Source organism: Ovis canadensis, chromosome 24, assembly GCF_042477335.2.
Source record: "Ovis canadensis isolate MfBH-ARS-UI-01 breed Bighorn chromosome 24, ARS-UI_OviCan_v2, whole genome shotgun sequence".
Lineage (NCBI taxonomy): Eukaryota > Metazoa > Chordata > Mammalia > Artiodactyla > Bovidae > Ovis > Ovis canadensis.
The window spans coordinates 51,828,080-51,852,641 of record NC_091268.1 but is presented as its reverse complement, the minus strand read 5'-3'; the positions used below and the strand labels follow the sequence as shown (position 1 = coordinate 51,852,641).

The following is a 24,562-nucleotide window of genomic DNA, read 5'->3' as shown; positions in this document are numbered from 1 at the left end:
TGTGCAGCATAGTCCTCACTGATCCCCATGGCTGGGAATCCTGGAGGCAAGGAGCAATGAGAGTTTTTGTTTCATTCTCTCTGACTTGGATTCTGTACCTGCTGTAAGAGACATGAGGAAGTATCGTCCCCTTTGTCACTCAGGAGTTCCTTCTCCGGAACCTCCTTTCCTGGTGTTATGTACACAAGGCACTGGGTGCACCCAGACTTTAGTAGGGACCTGAAGACCAGTCACCCTTCTTGTCATGCTCAGCCCTTCTGCCTTTCTGCGCCCCTCCTCAGGGCATCCTTTCCTAAGACTCAATTCCCCCACCCTGTACTCTGCAGAACTATGGAGCCCCAAATGAGAAATCTTAAGATCTAGGGATACTTGGCAGAAGTCTTGAGATTATATTCATTTCTTTCACCTTTTAATCTCTGGAAGGGTTAGCATCAGTGTACTAATTTATTTTCCCTGTGATAAAAATCTGCTAAGCCTATGCTGTCACAAGTCCCAGAGTCCAATTTGGATTTAAAGCACTTTTTCCTCTTTAAGTATGGCACAGGAGGATGCATCAAAACCATCTAGCAGAAGAATTCCTTTAAGTGGTGGGCTATCTGGTATCATGGATTAGGTTGGGAGAGGAGTTATTTTCAACAAGTGCTTAGAGATACCCCTCCGAATCACATATGAGCCCTATGTCAAATTCACTTTCCTTTAGTATAGGAAATCATGATGACCTGCACATGAATAATATTAACCTCATTTTAATTCTTTGAAAGAAATATTAGTAATTCAAAGTATTGCAGCAACATATTTTCTGTCTGATATTATAGAGTTAATTGGTAGAGTTTAATTTCATTCTATATAGTTGAATCTAGTACTAAATAGAATGAAATTAAACTGCCAAAATTGGGGCTTCCCTGATAGCTCAGTTGGTAAAGAAGCTGCCGGCAATGTGGGAGACTGGGGTTCAATCCCTGGGTTGGGAAGATCCCTTAGAGAAGGGAACAGCTGTACAGTCCAGTACTCTGGCCTGGAGAATTCCATGGACTGTCTAGTTGGGGATCCCAAAGAGTTGGACATGACTGAGCAACTTTCACTTCATTTAAAAAATTGATATGAGTATTTCCAGCATGTTTTTTTCCCCTGAAGGATAAAAAGAGGACTGTTGTCCAGTACCTAGAAAGGTATGTAAATAAACTCACCCTCTAGAATAATGCCTGGAATATGAATCTAGTGTATAAATATATTCCTGTGATATAGCTTTTTCAATATGCATGTCCAGCAAGCTATTTTAGTCTTCAGGGCAGATGAGTATACATGGCTGGGAGCCAGTGATGGTGTGAGAGGCATCCAGAAAGAGATTGGAATGGAGGGGAGAATATCCCTCATTCCTCAGAGCAGACCTCTCAGAGATACTTCTCAGAGCTGATCCCACACAAGGTCCATAAGGTTGGCATCTCATCTGCTTGAAGCCTGGGGACAAGATACAATCTAAGTCACACTGTGTGTGGTCTGTCTGACAGTGGGGCTGGTACTAGCTAGTGTCCCCACCAAGCAAACATCCCTGTAGCCTGAGAAGGTACTGGTGCAGCCAGGAATCAGTCACTGCAGGCGAGGCTGTCGTATGGTGATGCAGTGCAAAAACTATGCAAATGATTGGCTTTATCTTTAGCCTCTTCCTTTTTACCCAAAGAAGCATCAGTGTACCAAAAAGTGGGGAGCTAGAAAGAAACCAAAGCATTCACTCAGTTCACCTGCTGCCTTGGTGGAACCATGTGAGGTTAGACACTACATCAGATCTTTCTGTGGGACCAGTGTTGCCAACATGATCACTCAATGGCTTGGCATCACTTTTGGGTTCATGTAGCAAACTGAAGGTTCGGAAGCAGAAACCAGTTTTGCCTTGGTTGTGAAGACATAGAAAGGAACTGGGGTGGGAATTGCACAGGCCACCCCTTGGTTGTGGCAGCTGGTGCCCACACCTCTACCACTTGCTCTGGAGGAAAGAGAGATATTGCCAACACGGCTTGGCCAAAGTACGTCCATGGGCACTTCAAACGTAGGTCCTGCCACGAAATTTTTTGGGTTTCTCTTATCACATATTGTAAGATTGCTGGATTTATACAGAAATTTGAACCTCTGCTACCTTAAAGGCTAGCTTCAAAAGAAGGAGAGACAGGAGCTTAATCCAATATTCTGGAACAGTCTATGGCCACTCATTTTTGGTCATACAAAGTGTCTTTTGCCTCCACGGGAAAGTTACTGAAGACTGGTAAAAGTGCCTTTCGGGCATTTTGAACCATTTATACACAGCCTGCTTTTCAGCCATACCTTACTAATTTGCCTCTACAGAGTTAGCCTTGGAGGTCTAGCAAGTTCATGGGTAAACCATTGATGGCGGCCTCTTCCCTCAGCCTCTCTTTTCCCATGCTCTATCATCTCTCAGTAACACTAGAGTGAGCAGACTTGTAAAGATCTAGAACCCTGAGTCATGGGCTTGCACACATAATACACGAAGGATAACCTACAGGCAGGCCTGCTATGGGGAGTGCCAGCCTCAGTTGGTTTATAAGATAGTTGAAGTCAGAGGCAGTAATCTAGCTGCTTTGTGATTGAGCATCTTCAGGAAAATGAGTGTACCTGGGGCACTGTTCTTAGCTGGTGAGTATCACTGGTTGGAGGACCAGATGCCATGAGGTGGGGAATGGTCTGGAAATGGATCCTTTAGTCATTGGGTCATTTCTACAGTTTCAGGGAACATAAGGGTCAATCATCCTTCTTTGTAGTCCAAATCAACCAAACTGCCTGACGACAGAGCCATGGGTGTAGCTGAAAGGTACTCAGTTTCTATGATGGTAATGGAAGACTTGAGCACAGTTTTCATTCTACAGATAAGAACACTGTGCTTCAAGAATTCAACCATCACAGCATAAGAGTTGAACACAAGCACTGATGATGCCATGACAGTTGATCTGATGATTAAGTCAGCTACTAAGTGACTAACAGGCATGACGCACTGAAGAAAGGGATGGTTCACATTTTGTCAGATGGAGCAAAATCTCATCATGCTGCTCAGAACAATGCACAATTTAAAACTTATAAATTATTTCTGGAATCTTCCACTTAATATTTTTAGACCAATATGTTAACCACATAGACCATGGGTAACAAACCATAGACTGCAAAGCTGTACCTGGGTGTGTGTGTATGTGTTGGGTTACTGTATAGTTTTTAAAGATGTCTCCACTGGGTGGAACTGGGTTAAGAGTAAATGAGATCTTTCTGTACTATTTCTTATAAATTCTTATGAATGTACTGTTATCTCAAAATAAAAAATAAAGAGAGAATTCCCTGGTGGTACAAAGGTTAGGACTTTTCACTCTCACTGCCAAGAGCCCAAGTCTGATCCCTTGGTCTGGGAACAAAGATAATGCATGTCCTGCATACTGTTCAGTGCAGTAAAAAAAAAAAATGGTAGAGAGTAAATAAAAGCATCTGCACATGAGGCATGATTATATATTTTCTAAGAACACATACAGAAAATAGACACTGAGCATATTAAGCTGATCACTTACTGATAGGAAAGATAAGAATGGAGTGAAAAATGAGTATAAAGAATATATTTTGTTAACGGGTGAAAAAGTTTTAAATTTAAAAAAAAATACTCTTAATTCAGTTGATTTGCACTTGGCTTGTGTGTCCTTGTTAAGTTGCTTCAGTCATGTCTGACTATTGGCAACCCTATGGACTGTAGCCAACCAGGCTCCTCTGTCCATGGGATTCTCCAGGCAAGAGTATTGGAGTGGGTTGCCATTTTCTCCTCCAGGGACCTTCCTATGCCAGGGATCAAACCAGTATCTCCCAGGTCTCTTGCATTGGTCAGAAGATTATTTGTGACTGAGCTGCCTTGGAAGCCCAGATATACTCATAGATATCATATAATTGACTCAGGTAGGTAGGCAAAATATAGTTCCTTTTTTAGCTCCAGGTGTTAAGCATTTACACAACCACTGATGTAATTCAAATCTATGTGTACTATAATAACCATTAAGTTTGCATTTCCCATGTTTGGGGCAGTGATGCTAACTGGCTCATTTTAATTGTTTAGATAATTAATTTGTAAAAACATATTGCCACCCTTATGACACCACCTTTATGGCAGAAAGCAAAGAAGAACTAAAGAGCCTCTTGATGAAAGTGAAAGAGGAGAGTGAAAAAGCTGACTTAAAACTCAACATTCAGAAACTAAGATCATGGCATCTGGTCTCATCACTTCATGGCAAATAGATGGGGAAACAATGGATCTCTTTGGACTCCAAAATCACTGCAGATGGTGACTGCAGCCATGAAATTAAAAGATGCTTGTTCCTTGGAAGAAAAGCTATGAACAACCTAGACAGCATATTAAAAAGCAGACACATTACTTTACCAACAAAGGTCCATCTAGTCAAAGCTATTGTTTTTCCAGTAGTCATGTGGGGATGTGAGAGTTGGACTATAAAGAAAGCTGAGCACCAAAGAATTGATGCTTTTGAACTGTCGTGTTGGACTCTTGAGAGTCCCTTGGACTTCAAGGAGATCCAACCAGACAATCCTAAAGGAAATCAGTCCTGAATATTCATTGGAAGGACTGATGCTGAAGCTGAAACTCCAATAATTTGGCCACCTGATGCAAAGAACTGACTCATTGGAAAAGACCCTGAAGCTGGGAAAGATTGAAGGCGAGAGAAGAAGGGGACAACAGAAGATGAGATGGTTGGATGGCATCACTGACTCAATGTGCATGAGTTTGAGTAAACTCCGGAAGTTGGTGATGGACAGGGAAGGCCTGATATGCTGCAGTCCATGGGGTTGCAAAGAGTCGGACAGGACTGAGTGGCTGAACTGAACTGAATTGCAATTAAATAATAAAGCAAGTTATGCTTAATAAACTAATATTATTTTAATTAAAATAAAAAGCAGTGCTTATTTTAATGCCTGCTTGTGAAGACAGAGTTAAGAAGAATCAGATCTTAAAATGAGGTCAGATCGTGGCGGGAGCTCCAATGCAAAGAACTGACTCCTTGGAAAACACCCTGATGCTGGGAAAGATTGAGGGCAGGAGGAGAAGAGGGTGACAGAGGATGAGATGGTTGGATGGCATCACTGACTGAATGGACATGAATTTGAGCAAATTCCAGGAGATGGTGAAGGACAGGGAAGCCTGGCATGCTTCAGTCCATGGGGTCACAAAGAGTCAGACATGACTGAGTGACTAAACAACAACAACAGCATAAAGGGAAGGAAAAGGATAAGTATAAGAACAATGCCATGTTATGCTCGGGTGAATGCAGTTATCCAAAATCTCATGTTTGAGACAGGAAAAAAAAAATTCCCCTGTGTACTTAGAATGAGAATTTCTAAGTCATGAAAGAGTCAACTTACTAAATACATATGAATGAATTTTTTGGAGGAATTATAGCCTAAACCTCCCAGGAGCTCTCAAATTGTAAATATTTATCAAGCATCCACTCTAGGATTGGGACCATCAAGATTTCAGCTGCTATTTGTGGTCTCACTATGGAGGAGGGAAAGAAGATGAGTGAAAGTAATTATTGCTTTTGGAATTGCTGTTATTATTTATTACCTATATATTACCTCTCTAGGCTGATGGTTCCAGTTTCGAGTTAGTGACTGGGCAGCTCCAGCACTTATTCCACAATCCGTGACCTGGATTTTCTCTCTCAATTCATAGATATGGAACGTATTCCTATGGGCTTTTCAAGAAGTTGGGAGTTCCTGGGCCAAGACCTCTACCTTATTTTGGAAACGTTCTGTCCTACCGAAAGGTGCGTGTTGCTTGATGTCCCTTTTTTTGCTTCTTATGGTTGCAAATCCCAGCTGAGTTCCATAGTAAAAATTCTCCTCAGGAGGCAGTTGAGAGTTTTCTTACTTCCCAGAAATGGCATCATAGACCCCACCACACATGACCTTTTTACCCGAGGCCTCTATTGTCAGCTTTCAGGAGCCTCAAGTTTGCCTCCTCAGACAGTCGAGCTCTCTTGGCTGAGTCAGCACAGGACTTGAAGTTCCATCTTGTAAGCTTTGTGGAGAGGATCTTCTTTCTGCCAGGTGCAGACTCCCAGCAAGGCCCAGCCCTACTAATTGTCAGGAGGAAAGCATGAAGGGATGCCTGGTTTTGGCTCATTATGCTGCATACACTAGTGTTGGATGTGCCTTGTTGGTAGCATAAGCTCTGGGTACCCTTTTGTCCCTTTCCTCCTTAATTGCTTGGACACTGCTGGGGTCCAGCCCTGGTGGATCTAGGGTAATTTGAAGGGGAGACAGAATCAGTGTCCTAGGAAAAAGCTATTTAATTAGAAATATAAAGAGAGATTAGAAAAGAATAGTGTAGTAGGAAAATTAGTGGAGAAAAAGAAGCTGAATAACTTGGTTTACGTGGAATACCAATAAAACCTCGAGACAAGAGGTTTGCACCACTTACGTAGGCCACTGGCACCCACTTGAGTAGCGGAGGGTGCCCTGCCTTGGGCTCTCTCTTGCATGGGTCTTAGAAGCCAGGGCAAAATTAGCAGACTTGGCAAGTACCCACGCTACAGATGGGAATTTAGCCAGAAAAACGGAGAACAAGAAAGAACGACACGGGGGAATCAGTCTTTCCAGAAACTGATCCGTTTTCTTTATTTTCAGGTTTGCTTATATACTTTTTGTTACACATAGAGATAGAATACAGAGTCACACAGGGTCAGCAGAACTGACCCTTGTCAAAATCAGGTGCTTCATATAAATGTATACAAAGGTTTTAGGGGTTTTACATCATCTTCTGGCCATGAGGCCTGCTGACATTTTATACCCCTTTCTGATAATGGTCAGTCAACCAGAAAACTTATTTTTTCCAGGGGTGATTTTTTCTTAAACCAGGCGCCACCCTCCGAAGGTACCAGATAAAGTTGGATTCCTATAGGGTGAGAGTGTAGTGGGTTACAATTAAGAAAGGAATTTACTTAGCATAAGGTTTAACATGATTAATCTTAAAGGTTAATACTTTTTTTTGATTACATAAAAATATTATTTCTAAATATTTTAAACATAAAATAAAAATCAAATAAAGGAGAAATATTTGGCATCAGATTAAGAAGAGCTGTTATTTAAAAACATCTTACAGTCAAAGAGCAAAAATCACTAAGGCTTAAATAAAAAATGGACAAAGAATATAACCAGACAAAGGTTAATACTTATTTATCCTATATGCTAGTTATATTCATTATAAGGGCAGGGAATATGGAGATTTAGCAGCAAATATTGGCTCAACAAATGAAAAACCCTTCACCAATATAATTCCTAATCAACCCACTATACTATACTAATAATTTTCTAACTTCTCAAAAGAATCTGTATTTAGAAAGTTTAAAGCATCTCGTGCCTCTCACGGTTGGGAGGCTGTGAATAATCACATGTGGCCGGATGAACCTGTTCAGGCAGGCTAGAGAACCTTCAGAGGAGTTTGTAAGTTGAAACACTCTTGTCACGCCCAGGAATTTTTATTGACAGGAGCTGTAAGTTAGCTCCTTCCTGAGAGAGGTGGTGGAGGACAGCCCCCTGTAAAGTCAGAGGTGTAGGTGAGAGCATAAAGCAGTAAAGTAGGCAGACTCTGGTTTTGGGGGTAGATGCTCGGGAACAGGGGGTCTCCTGAGGCTCGATCCCGCCTTTGTGTAATGCCAAGCCTCCTTCCTCATGACCTTTGCCACGGGCGGAGTTCCTCACGCTGGCTCCTGGCAGGACACTTTAGTTTTTAACATATCAGGTAATTTGCACATACTTGGATTCTCTCAGGAACTGCTAATGCCTGCAGTTTTTGGGTTTTTTTTCCATTTTCTGCTCTACCTCTTGCTACACATGACATCTTTTGGGATTTGAGAGATGGAACAAAAGCTTTCTACTTTTTCTGTGCCTTCAGAGCAGGCACCTCACAGATTAGTTTGAGCAGGGAATGAGTGTAACTGAGGCAACGTGGTGGTTGTCTATTTGCTTCAGATATTTAATGACCAAACAAGTTGTGGAGTTTTTAAAAATAAGACAGAATCACATATGCAAATTCACTAGAAAGGATATGATTTGAAAAAATTATTAAAAATTTAATTTAATGTTTAATTTAACTGGAGGGAATGTACCAGATAGCAGATGGACTGTGAATTCTGGCTGAATCTTAATATTCATCATGCTCTGATGATTCCCCCAGGGCCTGGTCCCTCAGCTGAAGGTCGTGAACTATGTCCAGCTGTCCACAGGCAGAGCCCTGTGTGCCAGCTGCTGTCTGACTCAGATTTCCTTTCCAGCAGACATAAGGATTGTTTCTTAGATCCCAATTCTCCCAACTGAGATTGTCATTATCTCATTACTGCCTAATAACTTCCTGAATATTTTTCCATCTGAAGAAGCAGCAATTTCCTATCAACCTTTCTGAGATGAACTTCTTAGTAGATGCACCTAAAAACCCCACATTTCTGAGAACTTCGTTTGCTTCGTTGTTTGTTGTTCAGTCGCTCAATTGTGTCCCCATGGACTGAAGCACACCAGGGTTCCCTGTCCTTCACCATCTCCTGGAGTTTGCTCAAACTGATGTATTGAGTCAGTGATGCCATCCAACCATCTCATCATCTGTTGCCCACTTCTCCAGTATCGGTTCTTTTCCAATGAGTCAGCTTGTTGCATCAGGTGACCAAAGCATTGGAGCTTCAACTTCAGCATCAGTCCTTCCAATGAATACTCATGGTTGATTTCCTTTAGGATTGACTGGTTTGATCTCCTTGCAGTCCAAGGGACTCTCAACAGTCCTCTCCAACACCACAGTTCGAATATCACAATAGAAACTTAGCAAAAGGCTTTTTTTTTTTCTTTTAAGTTATAGAAGGAAAAACTCAGGCCAGGCATGTAAACCGCATTGTCCTTTGTGTAGTTGTGGCATCTTCCCATTTTTTCTGGGTTGAGCTGGAAAACTAGAAGGCAAGTCCACTTTGTCATTCACTCACTCACTCACTCACTCACTCAGTCTCTCATTCAGCACACACTCCTTAGACTTATTTAAATCTGTGAGATTAAAAAACATCACTGGCGCTTTAACTTCCTTATTCTGTTAGAATTCGCATGAGATAAATGAAAAGGCTGCTTAACTAGGAGATGAAAGAGTGTGTAGGAAACTCTTACGTCTCTCAGCTTCAGTTTTCTCACATGTCCATGGGGGATTAGAGATGAAAGGATTTTAGACAACACATACACAAGGAAAAGCCTTCAGAAAGACAAGGAGTAAGTAGTATTCATTGACAGGGGTAAGTGTTTTAGTATCTATAATATTCAAAGAATATTTAGGAGTGATTTTATTTATTTTTTAATATAAATTTATTTATTTTAATTGGAGGTTAATTATTTTATAATATTGTATTGGTTTTGCCCTACATCAACATGAATCCGCCACAGGTATACACATGTTCCCCATCCTGAACCCCTCTCCCACCTCCCTCCCCGTACCATCCCTCTGGGTCATCCCAGTGCACCAGCCCCAAGGATCCAGTATCATGCATCAAACCTGGACTGGCGATTCATTTCATATATGATATTATACATGTTTCAATGCCATTCTCCCAAATCATCCCACTCTCTCCCTCTCCCACAGAGTCCAAAAGACTGTTCTATACATCTGTGTCTCTTTCGCTGTCTCGCATACAGGCTTATCATTACCATCTTTCTAAATTCCATATATATGCATTAGTATACTGTATTGGTGTTTTTCTTTCTGGCTTACTTCACTCTGTATAATAGGAGTGATTTTAAATTGTCAGTTTCAAATATCTCCTCTATTTTCTCTCCTTTCCCTTAAGACATTTGTGAATAAGAACTCCCCTCCAACTGCCAGTGAAAAATGATAGTTTTGTGAGTTAGAGGTAGGGTTCAATACAGTATATTAATAACATAATTTTGTTTTTCCTTGCAGGGTATGTGTGAGTTTGATGAAGAATGTTTTAAAAAGTATGGGAAAATTTGGGGGTGAGTATTCTGGAAACTTCTGTTGGATACATTTGGTATAATTATCCACTCTCCCTCTCCTCTTGGTATAGAGGACAGTCTCACTCCAGAGCTTCTTGGAGTGAAGTCATTTGTTGTAAAGCTTTGGAGACTTTTTTGCCCAGAGATCCTAGAAGACACCAGGTATGCAGGTCCACAGTCTGAATCAAGCCTGGAGAGTCACAGGTCATCATTTTTCTCCAGACTTTGACACCCAGGGACTCCTAGCATCACTTTCTGTCAGTGTCTCACTCTTTCCCCCCTTTTCCACTTTTTCTCTCCTTAGGTTGCCTTTAATTGCATAAAATGCATTATTCCAGAACATTCTAATATGTGCCTATAAATGTATTTTATGACCCTTTCCCACATGTTTCTCTCTCTTTTTAAAATGTATATATTTTATTGAAGTAGAGTTGATTTACAATGTGCACACAAAGTGATTTGGTTATACAAATACACATATATTATTTTCAAAATTATTTCCCATCATATGTTATTATAAGATATTGACTATAGTTCCCTATTTCATACCATAAACCTTTGTCACTTGTTGCATGTCTATTTTTTAATTAGAAATCTAGTATTCTGCTCATACTAAGTCAAACAAGTAAAATTGAAATGTCATAATTTTTTTAGTTAGGCAAAAATTCATGTTTTTTAAAATATATATATAATACATATTTATATGTAGTATACAAATGCCTTTCTACTACACTTGATAAAGGTTCAGGAAAGAACATCAAAGGAAAAAAAAGAAGAAAAGATGGAAAAACTGGAGAACATAAACTAAACCAAATGGGAGCACTGAATATGAAATAGAAAAAGTGAAGTAAACTAGATAAAAGTAAAAGATCATCATATAGTCCAGTTGTTTTTAAACATGACTGCTCATTAGAAACATGTGGAGCTCTGGAGGAAAAAAAGCAATACCAGAGCATTTGTATTTTGCAGAAAGTTTCAAGATAATTCTGATATGCATCTGGATTTTAAAAAGTGATTACAGGTTTTCCTATTAGATCCTAGTTTTGGTGATATAGACTTCTATTATTTTTCTGTTGGCCAGTCAAGATATAGTGTTATTAAGTGAGTAATAGTATCATAATCACAATAGTAAAAGATGTTTATCAGTTTTCACAATCAACAGTCAGACAAAAATAAAAGATAATTACAATTGCCATAATGGAAACATGATTAAATAAACAATATAAAACAATTACATACAATTTGGGGGGGAGTGTGTCAAGCAGAGTGATGCAGTAAGTGGAAGTGCATACATGCACCTGTTTTCATCCAACCAGCCAGTCTATGTCTTTTGGTTAGTGTCTTTAATCTATTTACATTTAAGGTAATCCATTACCTTTAAGATAATGATCGATATGAATGATTCTATTACCATTTTCTTAATTGTTTGGGGGTTATTTTCTGTAGGTCTTTTCCTTCTCTTGTGTTTCCTGCCTAGAGAAATTCATTTAGCGTTTGTTGTAAAGCTGGTTTGGTGGTGCTGAATTCTCTTAACTTTTGCTTGACTGGAAAGCTTTTGATTTCTCCATAAAGTCTGAAGGAGAGTCTTTCTGGGTAGAGTATTCTTGGTTGTAATTTCTTCCCTTTCATCACTTTAAATATATCATGCCATTCCCTTCAGCTTGTAGAGTTTCTGTTGAGAAATCTACTCATAGCCTGATGAGAGTTCGCTTGTGTGTTAGTTGTCATTTTCCCCTTGTTCTTTTAATGTTTTATCTCTGTCTTTAATTTTTGTCAGTTTGATTACTGTGTGTCTTGGTGTGTTCCTCCTTGGATTTATCCTGACTGGGACTCTCTGTGCTTCCTGGACTTGGTTGATTATTTCCTTTCCCATGTTAGGGAAGTTTTCAGCTGTTTTCTATTCATATATTTGCTCATGCCCTTTCTTTCTCTCTTCTCTTTCTGGGACCCCTATAATATGAATGTTGGTGTGTTTAATGTTGTCCCAGAGGTCTCTTAGGCTGTCTTCATTTCTTTCCATTCTTTTTCCTATGTTCTGTTCTACAGCAGAGATTTCTACCATTCTGTCCTCCAGGTCATTTATCTGTTCTTCTGCCTCAGTCATTCTGCTATTAATTCCTTCTAGTGTGTTATTCTGGAGAAGGCGATGGCACCCCACTCCAGTACTCTTGCCTGGAAAATCTCATGGATGGAGGAGCCTGGTAGGCTACAGTCCATGGGGTCGTGAAGAGTCGGACACGACTGAGCGACTTCCCTTTCACCTTTCACTTTCATGCACTGGAGGAGGAAATGGCAACCCACTCCAGTGTTCTTGCCTGGAGAATCCCAGGGATGGGGGAGCCTGGTGGGCTGCCATCTATGGGGTCACACAGAGTCGGACACGACTGAAGTGACTTAGCAGCAGCAGCAGCAGCAGTGTGTTATTCACCTGTGTTTGTTTGTTTGTTCTTCAATTCTTACAGGTCTTTAGTAAGCATTTCTTGCATCTTCTCAATCTTTGCCTCCATTCTTTTCCCAAGATCCTGGATCATTTTCACTATCACTGTTCTGAATTCTTTTTCTGGAAGGTTGCCTATCTCCACTTCACTTAGTTGTTTTTCTGGGGTTTTATCTTGTCCCTTCATCTAGGATATAAGTTTCTGCTTTTTCATCATGATTAACTTTCTTTCTTTCTTTCTTTTGAAGAAAGGGAGAATCACTTTTTATTTGCTCCTGGTAGAGTCTCAGGGAACAATAATTGAGAAAGACAAGCACAGACAACTAGCTATCTGTTGAAGCAGCACTAGTACAAGACACCATGGCATCAGTCACTCCGATAGCTTCCCAGCAGCTCAACACAGATGCAGACAGTCACTGTGCACACAGCAGCTGTGAGCATGCTCTCAGTCCCCATGGCAAGATGTCAGAGGCTCTGGCTCTGTCCTGAGTACCAATATGGATGGATGTCTGCACTTCCAGAGGTTATTTAGCATTATGCCTTCCCTGGTAGCATCCTTGGTGGTGGTTCCTTAGGCAAGTACAGTAGCATAGCTGTCCTGGACTCCCAGTTAAATTAATTAAAAATTTTTTTTTCTATTGAAGGATAATTGCTTTACAGAATTTTGTTGTTTTCTGTCAAACCTCAACATGAATCAGCCATAAGTATGGGGTCTCTAAGAGTCGGACACGACTGAATGACTTCACTTTCACTTTTCGCTTTCATGCATTGGAGAAGGAAATGGCAACTCACTCCAGTGTTCTTGCCTGGAGAATCCCAGGGACAGAGGAGCCTGGTGGGCTGCCATCTATGGGGTCACACAGAGTCAGACACAGTTGACGCAACTTAGCAGCAGCAACAGCATACATATATCCCCTCTCTCCTGAACCCCTCTCCCATTTCCCTCCCCATCCCACCCCTTTAGATTGATACAGAGACCCTATTTGAGTTTCCTGAGCCATATAGAAAATTCCTGTTGGCCATCTATTTTACATGTGGTATGTAAGTTTCCATGTTACTCTTTTCATACATCTCACCCTCTCCTCCTCTTTCCCCATGTCCATAAGTCTATTCTCTATATCTTTTTCTCCATTGCTGCCCTATGAATAAATTCTTCAGTATCATTTTTCTAGATTCCGTATATATGCATTAGTGTACGATATTTATCTTTCTCTTTCTGACTTACTTCACTCTGTATGATAAATTCTAGTTCAACCACCTCATTACATCTGACTCAAAGGCATTCCTTTTTATGGCCAAGTAATATTCCATTGTGTATATGTACCACAACTTCTTTATCCAATCATCTGTCGATGGACATCTAGGTTGCTTTCATGTTCTAGACATTGTAAATAGTGCTGCAATGAAAATGAGATACATGTGTCTTTTTCAATTTTGGTTTCCTCAGGGTATATGCCTAGGAGTGAGATTGCTGGGTCATGTTTTATTCCTAGTTTTTAAAGGAATCTCCATACTGTCTTTCATAGTGACTGTATCAATTTACATTCCCACCAACAGTGCGAGAGTGTTCCCCTTTCTCCACACCGTCTCCAGCATTTGTTGTTTGAAGACTTTTTGATGAGGGCCATTCTGACCTGTGTGAGGTGATATCTCATTGTAGTTTTGATTGGCATTTCTCTAATAATGAGTGATACTGAGCATCTTTTCACATCATGATTAACTTTCTGTAATATGGTTTTTGTTTTAGCTGCTGCATTGTGCTTCTTGCTTCTGTCTTCCCTCTGATGGCTGAGGCCAAGAGGCTTGTGTAAGCTTCTTCATGTGAGGGACTGGCAGTGGGAAAAACTGGGTCTTTCTCTGGTGGGCAAGGCCTTGCTCAGGTGGTTGTTTGGTTTGAGGTGACCCAGCCCTGGGGTCTACAGGCTCTATGGTAGGGTTAATGGTGACCCCACAGAGCTGACTGTGGCTCAGATTATGAACTTATTGCCAAATTCAGACTTAAATTGAAGAAAGTAGAGAAAACCACTAGACCATTCAGGTATGACCTAAATCAAATCCCTTATGATTATACAGTGGAAGAGAGAAATAGATTTAAGGGACTAGATCTGATAGATAGAGTGCCTGATGAACTATGGACGGAGGTTCGTGACATTGTACCCGGAGACAGGGGTCAAGACCATCCCCATGGAAAAGAAATGCAAAAAAGCATCTGAATGCAGAGTTCCAAAGAATAGCAAGAAGAGATAAGAAAGCCTTCCTCAGCGATCAATGCAAAGAAATAGAGAAACCAACAGAACGGGAAAGACTAGAGATTTCTTCAAGAAAATCAGAGATACCAAGGGAACATTTCATGCAAAGATGGGCTCGATAAAGGACAGAAATGGCATGGACCTAAAAGAAGCATAAAATATTAAGAAGAGGTGGCAAAAATACACAGAATAACTGTAAAAAAAAGATCTTCATGACCAAGATAATCACAATGGTATGATCACTCACCTAGAGCCAGACATCCTGGAATGTGAAGTCAAGTGGGCCTTAAAAATCATCACTATGAACAAAGTTAGTGGAGGTGATGGAATTGCAGTTGAGCTATTTCAAATCCTGAAAGATGATGCTGTGAAAGTGCTGCACTCAATTTGCCAGAAAATTTGGAAAACTCAGCAGTGGCCACAGGAATGGAAAAGGTCAGTTTTCATTCCAATCCCAAAGAAAGGCAATGCCAAAGAATGCTCAAACTATTGCACAATTGCACTCATCTCACATGCTAGTAATGTTCAAAATTCTCCAAGCCAGGCCAGCAATACGTGAACCATGAACTTCCAGATATTCAAGCTGATTTTAGAAAAGGCAGAAGAACCAGAGATCAAATTGCCAACATCTTGCTGGATCATGGAAAAAACAAGAGAGTTCCAGAAAAACATCTATTTCTGCTTTATTGACTATGCCAAAGCCTTTGACTGTGTGGATCACAATAAACTGTGGAAAATTCTGAGAGAGATGGGAATGCCAGACCACCTGACCTGCCGCTTGAGAAACCTATATGCAGGTCAGGAAGCAACAGTTAGAACTGGACATGGACAACAGACTGGTTCCAAATAGGAAAAGAAGTACGTCAAGGCTGTATATTGTCACCCTGCTTATTTAACTTCTATGCAGAGTACATCATGAGAAACGCTGGGCTGGAAGAAGCACAAGCTGGAATCAAGATTGCTGGAAGAAATATCAATAACCTCAGATATGCATATGACACCACCCTTATGGTAAAAAGTGAAGAGGAACTAAAAAACCTCTTAATGAAAGTGCAAGAGGAGAGTGGAAAAAGTTGGCTTAAAGCTCAACATTCAGAAAACGAAGATCATGGCATCCAGTCCCATCACTTCATGGGAAATAGTTGGGGAAACAGTGGAAACAGTGTTAGACTTTATTTTGGGGGGCTCTAAGATCACTGCATATGGTGATTGCAGCCATGAAATTAAAAGATGCTTACTCCTTGGAAGAAAAGTTATGACCAACCTAGACAGCATATTGAAAAGCAGAGACATTACTTTGCCAACAAAGATCTGTCTAGTCAAGGCTATGGTTTTTCCTGTGGTCATGTATGGATGTGAGAGTTGGACTGTAAAGAAAGCTGAGCGCCAAAGAATTGATGCTTTTGAACTGTGGTGTTGGAGAAGACTCTTGAGAGTCCCTTGGACTGCCAGGAGATCCAGCCAGTCCATTCTGAAGGAGATCAGCCCTGGGATTTCTTTGGAAGGAATGATGCTAAAGCTGAAACTCCAGTACTTTGGCCACCTGATGCAAAGGGCTAACTCATTGGAAAAGACTCTAATGCTGGGAGGGATTGGGGTCAGGAGGAGAAGGGGACGACAGAGGATGAGATGGCTGGATGACATCACTGACTCGATGGACGTGAGTCTGAGTGAACTCCAGGAGTTGGTGATGGACAGGGAGGCCTGGCGTGCTGCGATTCATGGGGTCACAAAGAGTCAGACATGACTGAGCGACTGAACTGAAGAGGGTTTATGCCACAGGGGAACTTCCAGTGCCCCAGTCCCTGTGGTGAGCCCCTGCTAACCCACTCCTCCACAGGAAGCCCTCTGACACTAGCAGATAGTTTTGGTTCAGTCTCCTGTGGGGTCACTGCTTCTCTCTGGGTCTTGATGAGCACAAAATTTTGTTTGTGCCCTCCAAAACTGGAGTCTCTGTGTCTCCTGGTCCTCTGGAAGTCCTATAATCAAATCTCACTAGCACTCCAGGCCAGATTCCCTGGGGATTCCCAGTCCCTTTGTCAGATCCCCAGGCTGGGAAGCCTGATGTTGGGTTCAGAACCTTGGCAACAGTGTGAGAACTTCTTTGGTATTACTGTTCTCCTGTCTGTGGGTCACCCACCTGGCAGGTACAGGATTTGATTTTATTGTAATTGTGTCCCTCCTACCTTCTCGCTGTGGCTTCTTCTTTGTCTTTGGAAGTGGGTTTTGTTTTTTTCTTTTTTTGGTGGGTCCCAGTATCCTCCTGCCAATGGTTTGCCAACAGCTACCTGCACACTTGGTGCTCTCGCAAGAGGAGATAAGCACACGTCCTTCTACTCCACCAACCTTAACTGGAAGCCTGCACTTCTCTTTTGACCTAGTTATTCCATTGCTGAGAATTTATTTCATGGATATACTTGCACACATGCATAAGTAAATCTGTATAATGACATTTATTCCTGCTCCAGAAAAATGAGGCAGCTCTATGAGTACTCCTATGGGTTTGTAAAATAAGGGCTAAAACCCCCCCTGTATGATCACATGCTTCTCTTCTAATTAAAACCCAAAGTCCTTTATTTAAATTTTGGCTTTAATATGTCCTTTGGGAAAAGAGATGAGGGTTATAGGTAAACATAATTGGAAATCGTTTCTGCTCAGTTTTTTACTTTCTCTACACATACGAAGTTTTTGTTTTTTTTTTAATTTTCAGGTTAGATTTTCTGATAGAATTGTATTCAATTATTGTTTTATCTACTGGTTTTCTCTGACTTTGAGGAGATGTAGGGTATATATATCTAACCCGAGTGTGTCAGGCGGGCTTTAGGAGCTGTTGGAGGTTTAATGAGAACAGAGTGAGAGATATCATGTGGTGCTTCTTTGCCAAAAGCAAATGGCAGAGGCCCTACCTGTCCAGACCTCTTCATCTTCTCTTATCAGATCCTCGGAAACCATAGGACCCTGCCAAGTTGTTATGGCCCCAAAACTCAACCTGGTTGAGTGGAAAGAATATATAGCCCTAGGACACTACTGGCCCAGCTCCAACTGCCCCTCCATTTAGTACTTATGAGCTCTGGATGGAGTCACGTTTTCATGGTGGACCCCAGGTCTCTCTTTAGAAAACGATTCTCATGTTGGACATGAATGAGGACCACCTGGGAGAGCTTGTTATAAATACAGACTTTGACCCCACTCATCAGTACAGCAAATCAGTATGATCTGAGGAGGGTTCAAAAATCTGAATTGTAACTGGTAGTGAGAGAAATTATTAAGGCTGGAGTGACATCATGAATATAAAGGGTCACCCCAAACCACTATCTCTTCTCCACCCAAGTGTTGTTGCAAAACTGTGATGGGAAGAAGGGAATCATCCAAGTAATATGGTCAGTCAGGTGGAAGAGCAGATTAAGCGCCTCCTCAATCCCTCCTATCACTGCTTCAGCACTAGGTGCTCTTGACACCCACTTACACCCTCTGAGTTTTAGAACAGCTTTTGGAAATGGGCAGAAGTAAGTGCAGTGTTTCTCTGCAGTCTTTACATGTGATCACAAAACCATTTGAAAGTCTTCTGTGGAGTTAAAGGAGGAATAGGGAACATGGAGAAAATCTTCCAATTCGCTATAGCCATTGCAAGTGATTGACAGTGAAACCAAAATGTCAGAAGACAGTGTAAATAACTCAGAGTAAATCTCATGCCAGTGGCCCATTCCCATGGAAGGGCATCCTGACAGTCAGGAGATGAGGTCAAACGGCGACGTGTCGCATCTGAGGAGTCAGCTTTGTGTGAGGGGTGGGTCAGATGTGGGCCTGCCGAGCTGGTGATGGATGTCACCTACATGGAGCCCAAGGCCCACAGGACCCATGTAATGAAAGAAAATATTTAGAAAATGAATTAAATAGACTCCTCTGAAAGTTTTTTTCTCTTTTTCCTTTTGTTCAAATTACCCTAAACTTGATGCTACCAAGAATAGCTCATTATTTAAAATATTTCCTTAAAATTATAAACTAGCAAACAAATTTTAGACAATAGGGCAAGAAAACTTTCATAATCCCACTGTCACTTGTAGAGCATTCCAAATTTCCCTCCATTTGCAGATACTTTGTTACATATTTATAATCAATGTGTCAACAGTTTTCATCTAATATTATATGCATTTTCATGCTTTGGGTATATCTTCAAAAATGACTGAGTAGATTGACTCTCCTCAATTATTTTTTAATTTTCAAATAATTTACTTTAACTATTTACTAAAATAACTTCCTTTTTAATAATAAAATATATTAAACCTATAAATATTATAGAGAATGGTATAGGAAATACCCATGTCCCTACAACCTACAATTAACAATGTTTTCATGGTAGTTTTAACTATGACCTTCTGGGTTTCCCTGGTGGCTCAGAGGTTAAAGCGTCTGCCTGCAATGCAGGAGATCGGGTTCAATCCCTGGATCGGGAAGATCCCCTGGGGAAGGAAATGGCAACCCGCTCCAGTATTCTTGCCTGGAGAATCCCATGGACGGAGGAGCCTGGCCAGCTACAGTCCACAGGGTTGCAAAGAGTCGGACACGACTGAGAGACTTCACTTCACTTCACTTCACTTAGAAGGATAGATGACATAATGTTAGGATGGAGATCTGGACTTCCAGGTGTGGTTTCACCTGCAAAATGGCTCATTAAGTTTAATAAACTCTGTTTTTCCTACACAGGATTTTTGAAGGTAAACAACCTCTGTTGGTTATCACAGATCCAGACGTGATCAAAACAGTACTAGTGAAAGAATGTTATTCTGTCTTCACAAACCGGAGGGTAGGCATCCATTTTTATTTTAATTTAAAATGTATTTGTTTCTTAGATATGCATTTTGAAATATATTATAAATTCATAGGATGTTGTCAAAAGAGAAAAATACAAAGAGACTGCATGTCATGTAACTTTTGTCCTGATTTCTCCAACAGCAATACATCAATTAATTAAAATATAATTTCAAAGCAGAAAATTGACATTCATACTATTCATGGAGCTTATTCTGATTTCATCAGTTTCATGTTCACTCATTTGTGTATGTTTTGCTCTATGGAAATGTGTCCTAGATGTAGATTTGTGTAGTTACCATGACAATCAATGTATAGAACTGTTCCATCCCTATAAGACTCCCTCTTGATATTCTTTTCTTTTTTTTAATTTTTATTTTTACTTTATTTTACTTTACAATACTGTATTGGTTTTGCCATACATTGACATGAATCCACCACGGGTGTACATGAGTTCCCAAACATGAACCCCCCTCCCACCTCCCACCCCATATCATCTCTCTGGATCATCCCTGTGCACCAGCCCCAAGCATCCTGTATCCTATATCGAACATAGACTGGCGATTCATTTCTTACATGATAGTATACATGTTTTAATGCCATTCTCCAAAATCATCCCACCCTCTCCCTCTCCCTCAGAGTCCAAAAGTCTGCTCTAGACATCTGTGTCTCTTTTGCTGTCTTGCATACAGGGTCTTTTATAGTCATGGCTTGCAGCTTGCTTTTTCCTCTTATCAAGGTCTTTAGCAAACATTGTTCTTTAAATTTTGATAAATGATTTATCAATTTTCTCTTTTATGGATTTTGCCTTTGTTGTCAAGTCCAAAATATCTTGACCTAGCCCCAGGCCCTGAAGATTATCTCTTATTTTTTCCTAAACATTAAATCATTTTATGTTTTACATTTAAGTCTACGATCCATTTTATCTTAGGTTTTGTGTAATGTATGAGGTTGTCTTTTTTTTTCTTTTGCATCTAAATGTTTGATTTGCTCCAGCACCATTTATGGAAAGACTATCCATTAAAAGTAATTTATTTATTACATTTTTAGCTGTGCTGGGTCTTCATTGCTGTGCTCAGGCTTGAGCCTGGCAGTGTGCAGGTGTGTGGCTGCAGAGGTTAGCTGTGGACAGGTGTGTCAGTGCAGTCGAGTGACAGTAGTAAGGACTGGCTTTAGGCATCTGAGCATCTGCAGGGGCCTCTGATGGTGTTTTGCACATGCGCATCAAAAAAGATTGGCTGCTGGTGTGGATCCTGGGTCTTATAACATCAGCGGTGGCACTAACTGGGCAGCTCTAGTGGGGCTGGAGGCAGTAGAGTAGGGCTCATGCAACTGCCTTAACATCATGAATGTGAAATTAAAGGTGGCTAATTGATCAGTTGATTGGGAGAAAGGCTACAGGCACTGGTCAGTTTCAGTGGGATCAGAAGCTGCACATGGCTCTTCCTTTCCCTTTCCTGCTCCTTCCTTCCCCTCTCCTTCCCCTGCCTGCCATCTCTTCCTGGACAGTCCAGTCCTAAACCCGAAGGTGGACCACAGAAGGTGGGCAGCCCCACAGGTCAGGGTGGAGCCAGAGATGGAGGACAGTGGCTCCAAGTCAGAGACTGAGCAGGGAGGGGAGGGTGTCCACAGGGATGGCAGCCGGGCATGGGTGAGGGAACCCAAAATGCTCACTTGTGGGGGTGGCCTGTAGGGTGAGGGGGCATCATGAGTGGAAAGGGATGGTTCATGGATTGGGTCCATAAAGGAGGATTGATCAAGTAATACAGAAAGGATGATGGGAGCCAGCATTTTCACTGTTGGAGAAAAAGTCATAGGTTCAGAGACTGAGAAACTAGACTAAACCCCGTGAAGTCACTGACTGAACTATCCATGTAAATCCATGCTTTTCTGTGTAGATAGATGATAGCAGGCCAGATGATATAGACCAATGACAGATAGATGCAGATACAGACAGGTAGATGTGTGTGTGTGTAGCTACAAAAGCACATAATACCTACTGCTTTCCACTGATGTAGTATAAACACCTGAGCAGCTGCAGGGGTCTGGGATGGGTTTTTTTCACATGCCCAGCCCAAAAGATTGGGGCTGGCAGCCGGTGTGGATCCTGAGTCTCAGGGCATCAGTGGCTGGAGCAGCTCTGTTGGAGTTGAGGGGGAAGACAGGACTCAGGAAATCGGAGTCTGCTAAGGTAGAACCCTGGGAAGTGATCAGCACCAAAATTTTCAGAGGTTTTCCAATGACTATGCTGGCAGTTGGTTTCGTCATAGCAAAGTTTCTGGGGCTTTCTGCAGAGCAGGGTACAGAGAACCAAGGTCACTCCTGCTGTGTGGTTGACACTGGTAGTCCCTGCCCTTCTTCTTTGTTTCTAGTTGTCTCTGGTTGTCTCAGCTCTGCTCGTCTCTGGGTGGGGTGAAAGCAAAGCAGGTCATTTGTGCAATGTTCTGAAAGTCTGGAGAAACTGGTCACTCTTCATGTCGTCTCTTTTAGTTGTTTTTTTTTTTTTTTTTCCAGCAAGGGAAAATGTCTCAGGCTGGGGACTTCCTTGTTGATGCTGAGCAGTGCTGGCCTAGGGGAAGGGATGATGCAAACAAAATGTAACTATTCTCCTTACTCTTTCTGCGAGTTATTTTCAAGTGTGGTCTGTTATATTGCTGACACCTTTTAGACCGAATTTCATTTACTGTGAGCTGTCCAATTGTGAGACAACAAAGGCTGTAGTCTCCTACTCTGCTATCTTGGTGATGTCACCTTAGTATTTCATCATTAAAGTGATGTTAGCTGTAGGTTTTTTTTGTAGATACTCTTTATCAAGCTAAGGAAATTTGTCTTTCTTGTTTGTGAGCTTTGTCAAAAACAAGGGTTGGAGGTATCCATTTTAAAACAAAATATAAATTTGAAAGATTGAGGAAATTTTAAAACAGGTTGGCTTCATAAGCCTGTTCCAAGATGAGAAATAGAGTTATCTTCTTTACCCTTCTACTCCTTGGGGGGAGATGTAGGGGAAAATATTTTCCATATCCCTGCGTAATTTTTTCAGAATAGCAAGTAGATTCCTAATCTTTTGTGTAGGTAGTACTAAAAAACCCCCACCATATCAGCACATTCCTTTTCAAGTTGGTCAGCCTGTAAATATATGTAAATACAGAAGTAATCTGAGGCAAAATGCAGTCTGCCAAGGTTATCTGGCTGGCTATCACCAATCCCTTCTCTGCATAGCCCAGGAAGATGAACTAGACCTTATTCCCTTCTATCCCCCTGGAAGAACCCTTTCTGCACTACATGGGTCATTTGCGTTTAAACTCATGTACATTCATGGCTGATTCATGTCAATGTATGGCAAAACCAATACAGTATCGTAAAGCAAAATAAAGTAAAAATAAAAATTAAAAAAAAGAAAGAAAATAAATAAATAAATAAAAGGAGATTGGAATATGAAGGCTGGAAACCACATGAAGTGTCCAAATGTCTACCACCTTCGCAGGAACCTAGAGACTCAGGATAAATGTTTATTGTGCATCTAGCATAGGGCCTGGTACTATGTAGATAGTCACTAAAGATTTATTGAATACATTGTCCCCAAATTATTAACACATTTTCCACAACTGTTGAGATTTCCAAAACTTCAGTTCAGTTCAGTTCAGTCACTCAGTTGTGTCCGACTCTTTGCGACCCCATGAATTGCAGCACGCCAGGCCTCCCTGTCCATCACCAACTCCCAGAGTTCACTCAGATTCACATCCATCGAGTCAGTGATGCCATCCAGCCATCTCATTCTCTGTCGTCCCCTTCTTCTCCTGCCCCCAATCCCTCCCAGCATCAGAGTCTTTTCCAATGAGTCAACTCTTCGCATGAGGTGGCCAAAGTACTGGAGCTTCAGTTTTAGCATCATTCCTTCCAAAGAAATCCCAGGGTTAAAACTTAGGTAGGGTAAAATGTGTTTTGCTTTCAACTCTAGGTTTTTGGTCCATTGGGAATTATGAAAAATGCCATCACTGTGGCTGAGGATGAACATTGGAAGAGAATACGGACATTGCTGTCTCCAACCTTCACCAGTGGGAAGCTCAAAGAGGTAAAAGAAGAGGGTTTTCCATGAGCAACTTAAAGAATAAGGTAGAAAATAAATTCATAGTCCCTGTTCAAGGAATGGTGTGCCAAATTTGAGTTTCCTAAAATGGTTTTTATCTTCATATCCTAAAAGAGACCTCATCAGATTCATAATAAAATGTCACTTATGGCTGCATGCCAGTGAAAATCAGGTTCTTCTAAAACTTGAGTCTCCACATTTAACTTCCAGTGCTGTTGTGTTTTGTGTCTAGATGTTTCCTATCATTGGGAAGTATGGAGATGTGTTGGTGAGGAACCTGAGGAAGGAAGCAGAGAAAGGCACGTCCATCAACATGAAAGAGTAAGTAGGGGTGAAGTTGTTTGTACCTGAGCTCCACTGAGACCCTTGTGTTTCCTGCCTTGGAGCTAAATTCCTACTGCTGAGTTACTCTAGTGACCAAACAGAAGTAAGTATATGGTTTACAACTCTGACTGGCCACCTGAGAATGAGTGGTGGCTCATGAAAATATCAGAAGGTATCTTCTGTGTACATGAGCCAGGGTTAACTTATCTGTTTAACTGTCACCTTGGATATTCTGGGAAACAAAAATATACAGTTTGGTCTTAAGTCAGGGAGCATGATGCCTCCATCTCTGTTGTTTTTTTCAAGATTGCTTTGGCTATTTATGGTCTTATATGGTTCCATATAAATTTGAGGATTATTTGTTCTAGTTCTGTGAAAAGTAACATGGGCATTTTGATAGGGATTGCATTAGATCTACAGATTGGTTTGGGTAATATGGGCATTTTAGCAACGTTAATTATTCCTTTCCATGTACAGGAGATATCTTTCCATTTCTTTGTGTCATCTTCAATTCCCTTCACTGTTTTACAGTTTTCATAGTATAGGTCTTTCACCTCCCTGGTTAAGTTTATTCCTAGGTATTTTATTCTTTTTTATGTGATTTTAACAGGATTGTTTTATCATTTTCTC

At 41.0% G+C, this 24,562-nt stretch overlaps 1 protein-coding gene across 1 annotated transcript in view; it reads left to right on the top strand.

Annotated features, from left to right (window-relative positions):
* LOC138429540 (cytochrome P450 3A24-like) overlaps window positions 1-24,562 on the top strand; it is a 71,194-nt gene that overhangs the window by 11,679 nt on the left and 34,953 nt on the right. Inside the window, exons 3-7 of the mRNA XM_069571185.1 lie at window positions 5,720-5,813; window positions 9,974-10,026; window positions 19,417-19,516; window positions 23,480-23,593; window positions 23,841-23,929. Of these exons, the coding sequence (XP_069427286.1) occupies window positions 5,720-5,813; window positions 9,974-10,026; window positions 19,417-19,516; window positions 23,480-23,593; window positions 23,841-23,929 (450 nt within the window). The remainder of the gene's footprint in view (window positions 1-5,719; window positions 5,814-9,973; window positions 10,027-19,416; window positions 19,517-23,479; window positions 23,594-23,840; window positions 23,930-24,562) is intronic.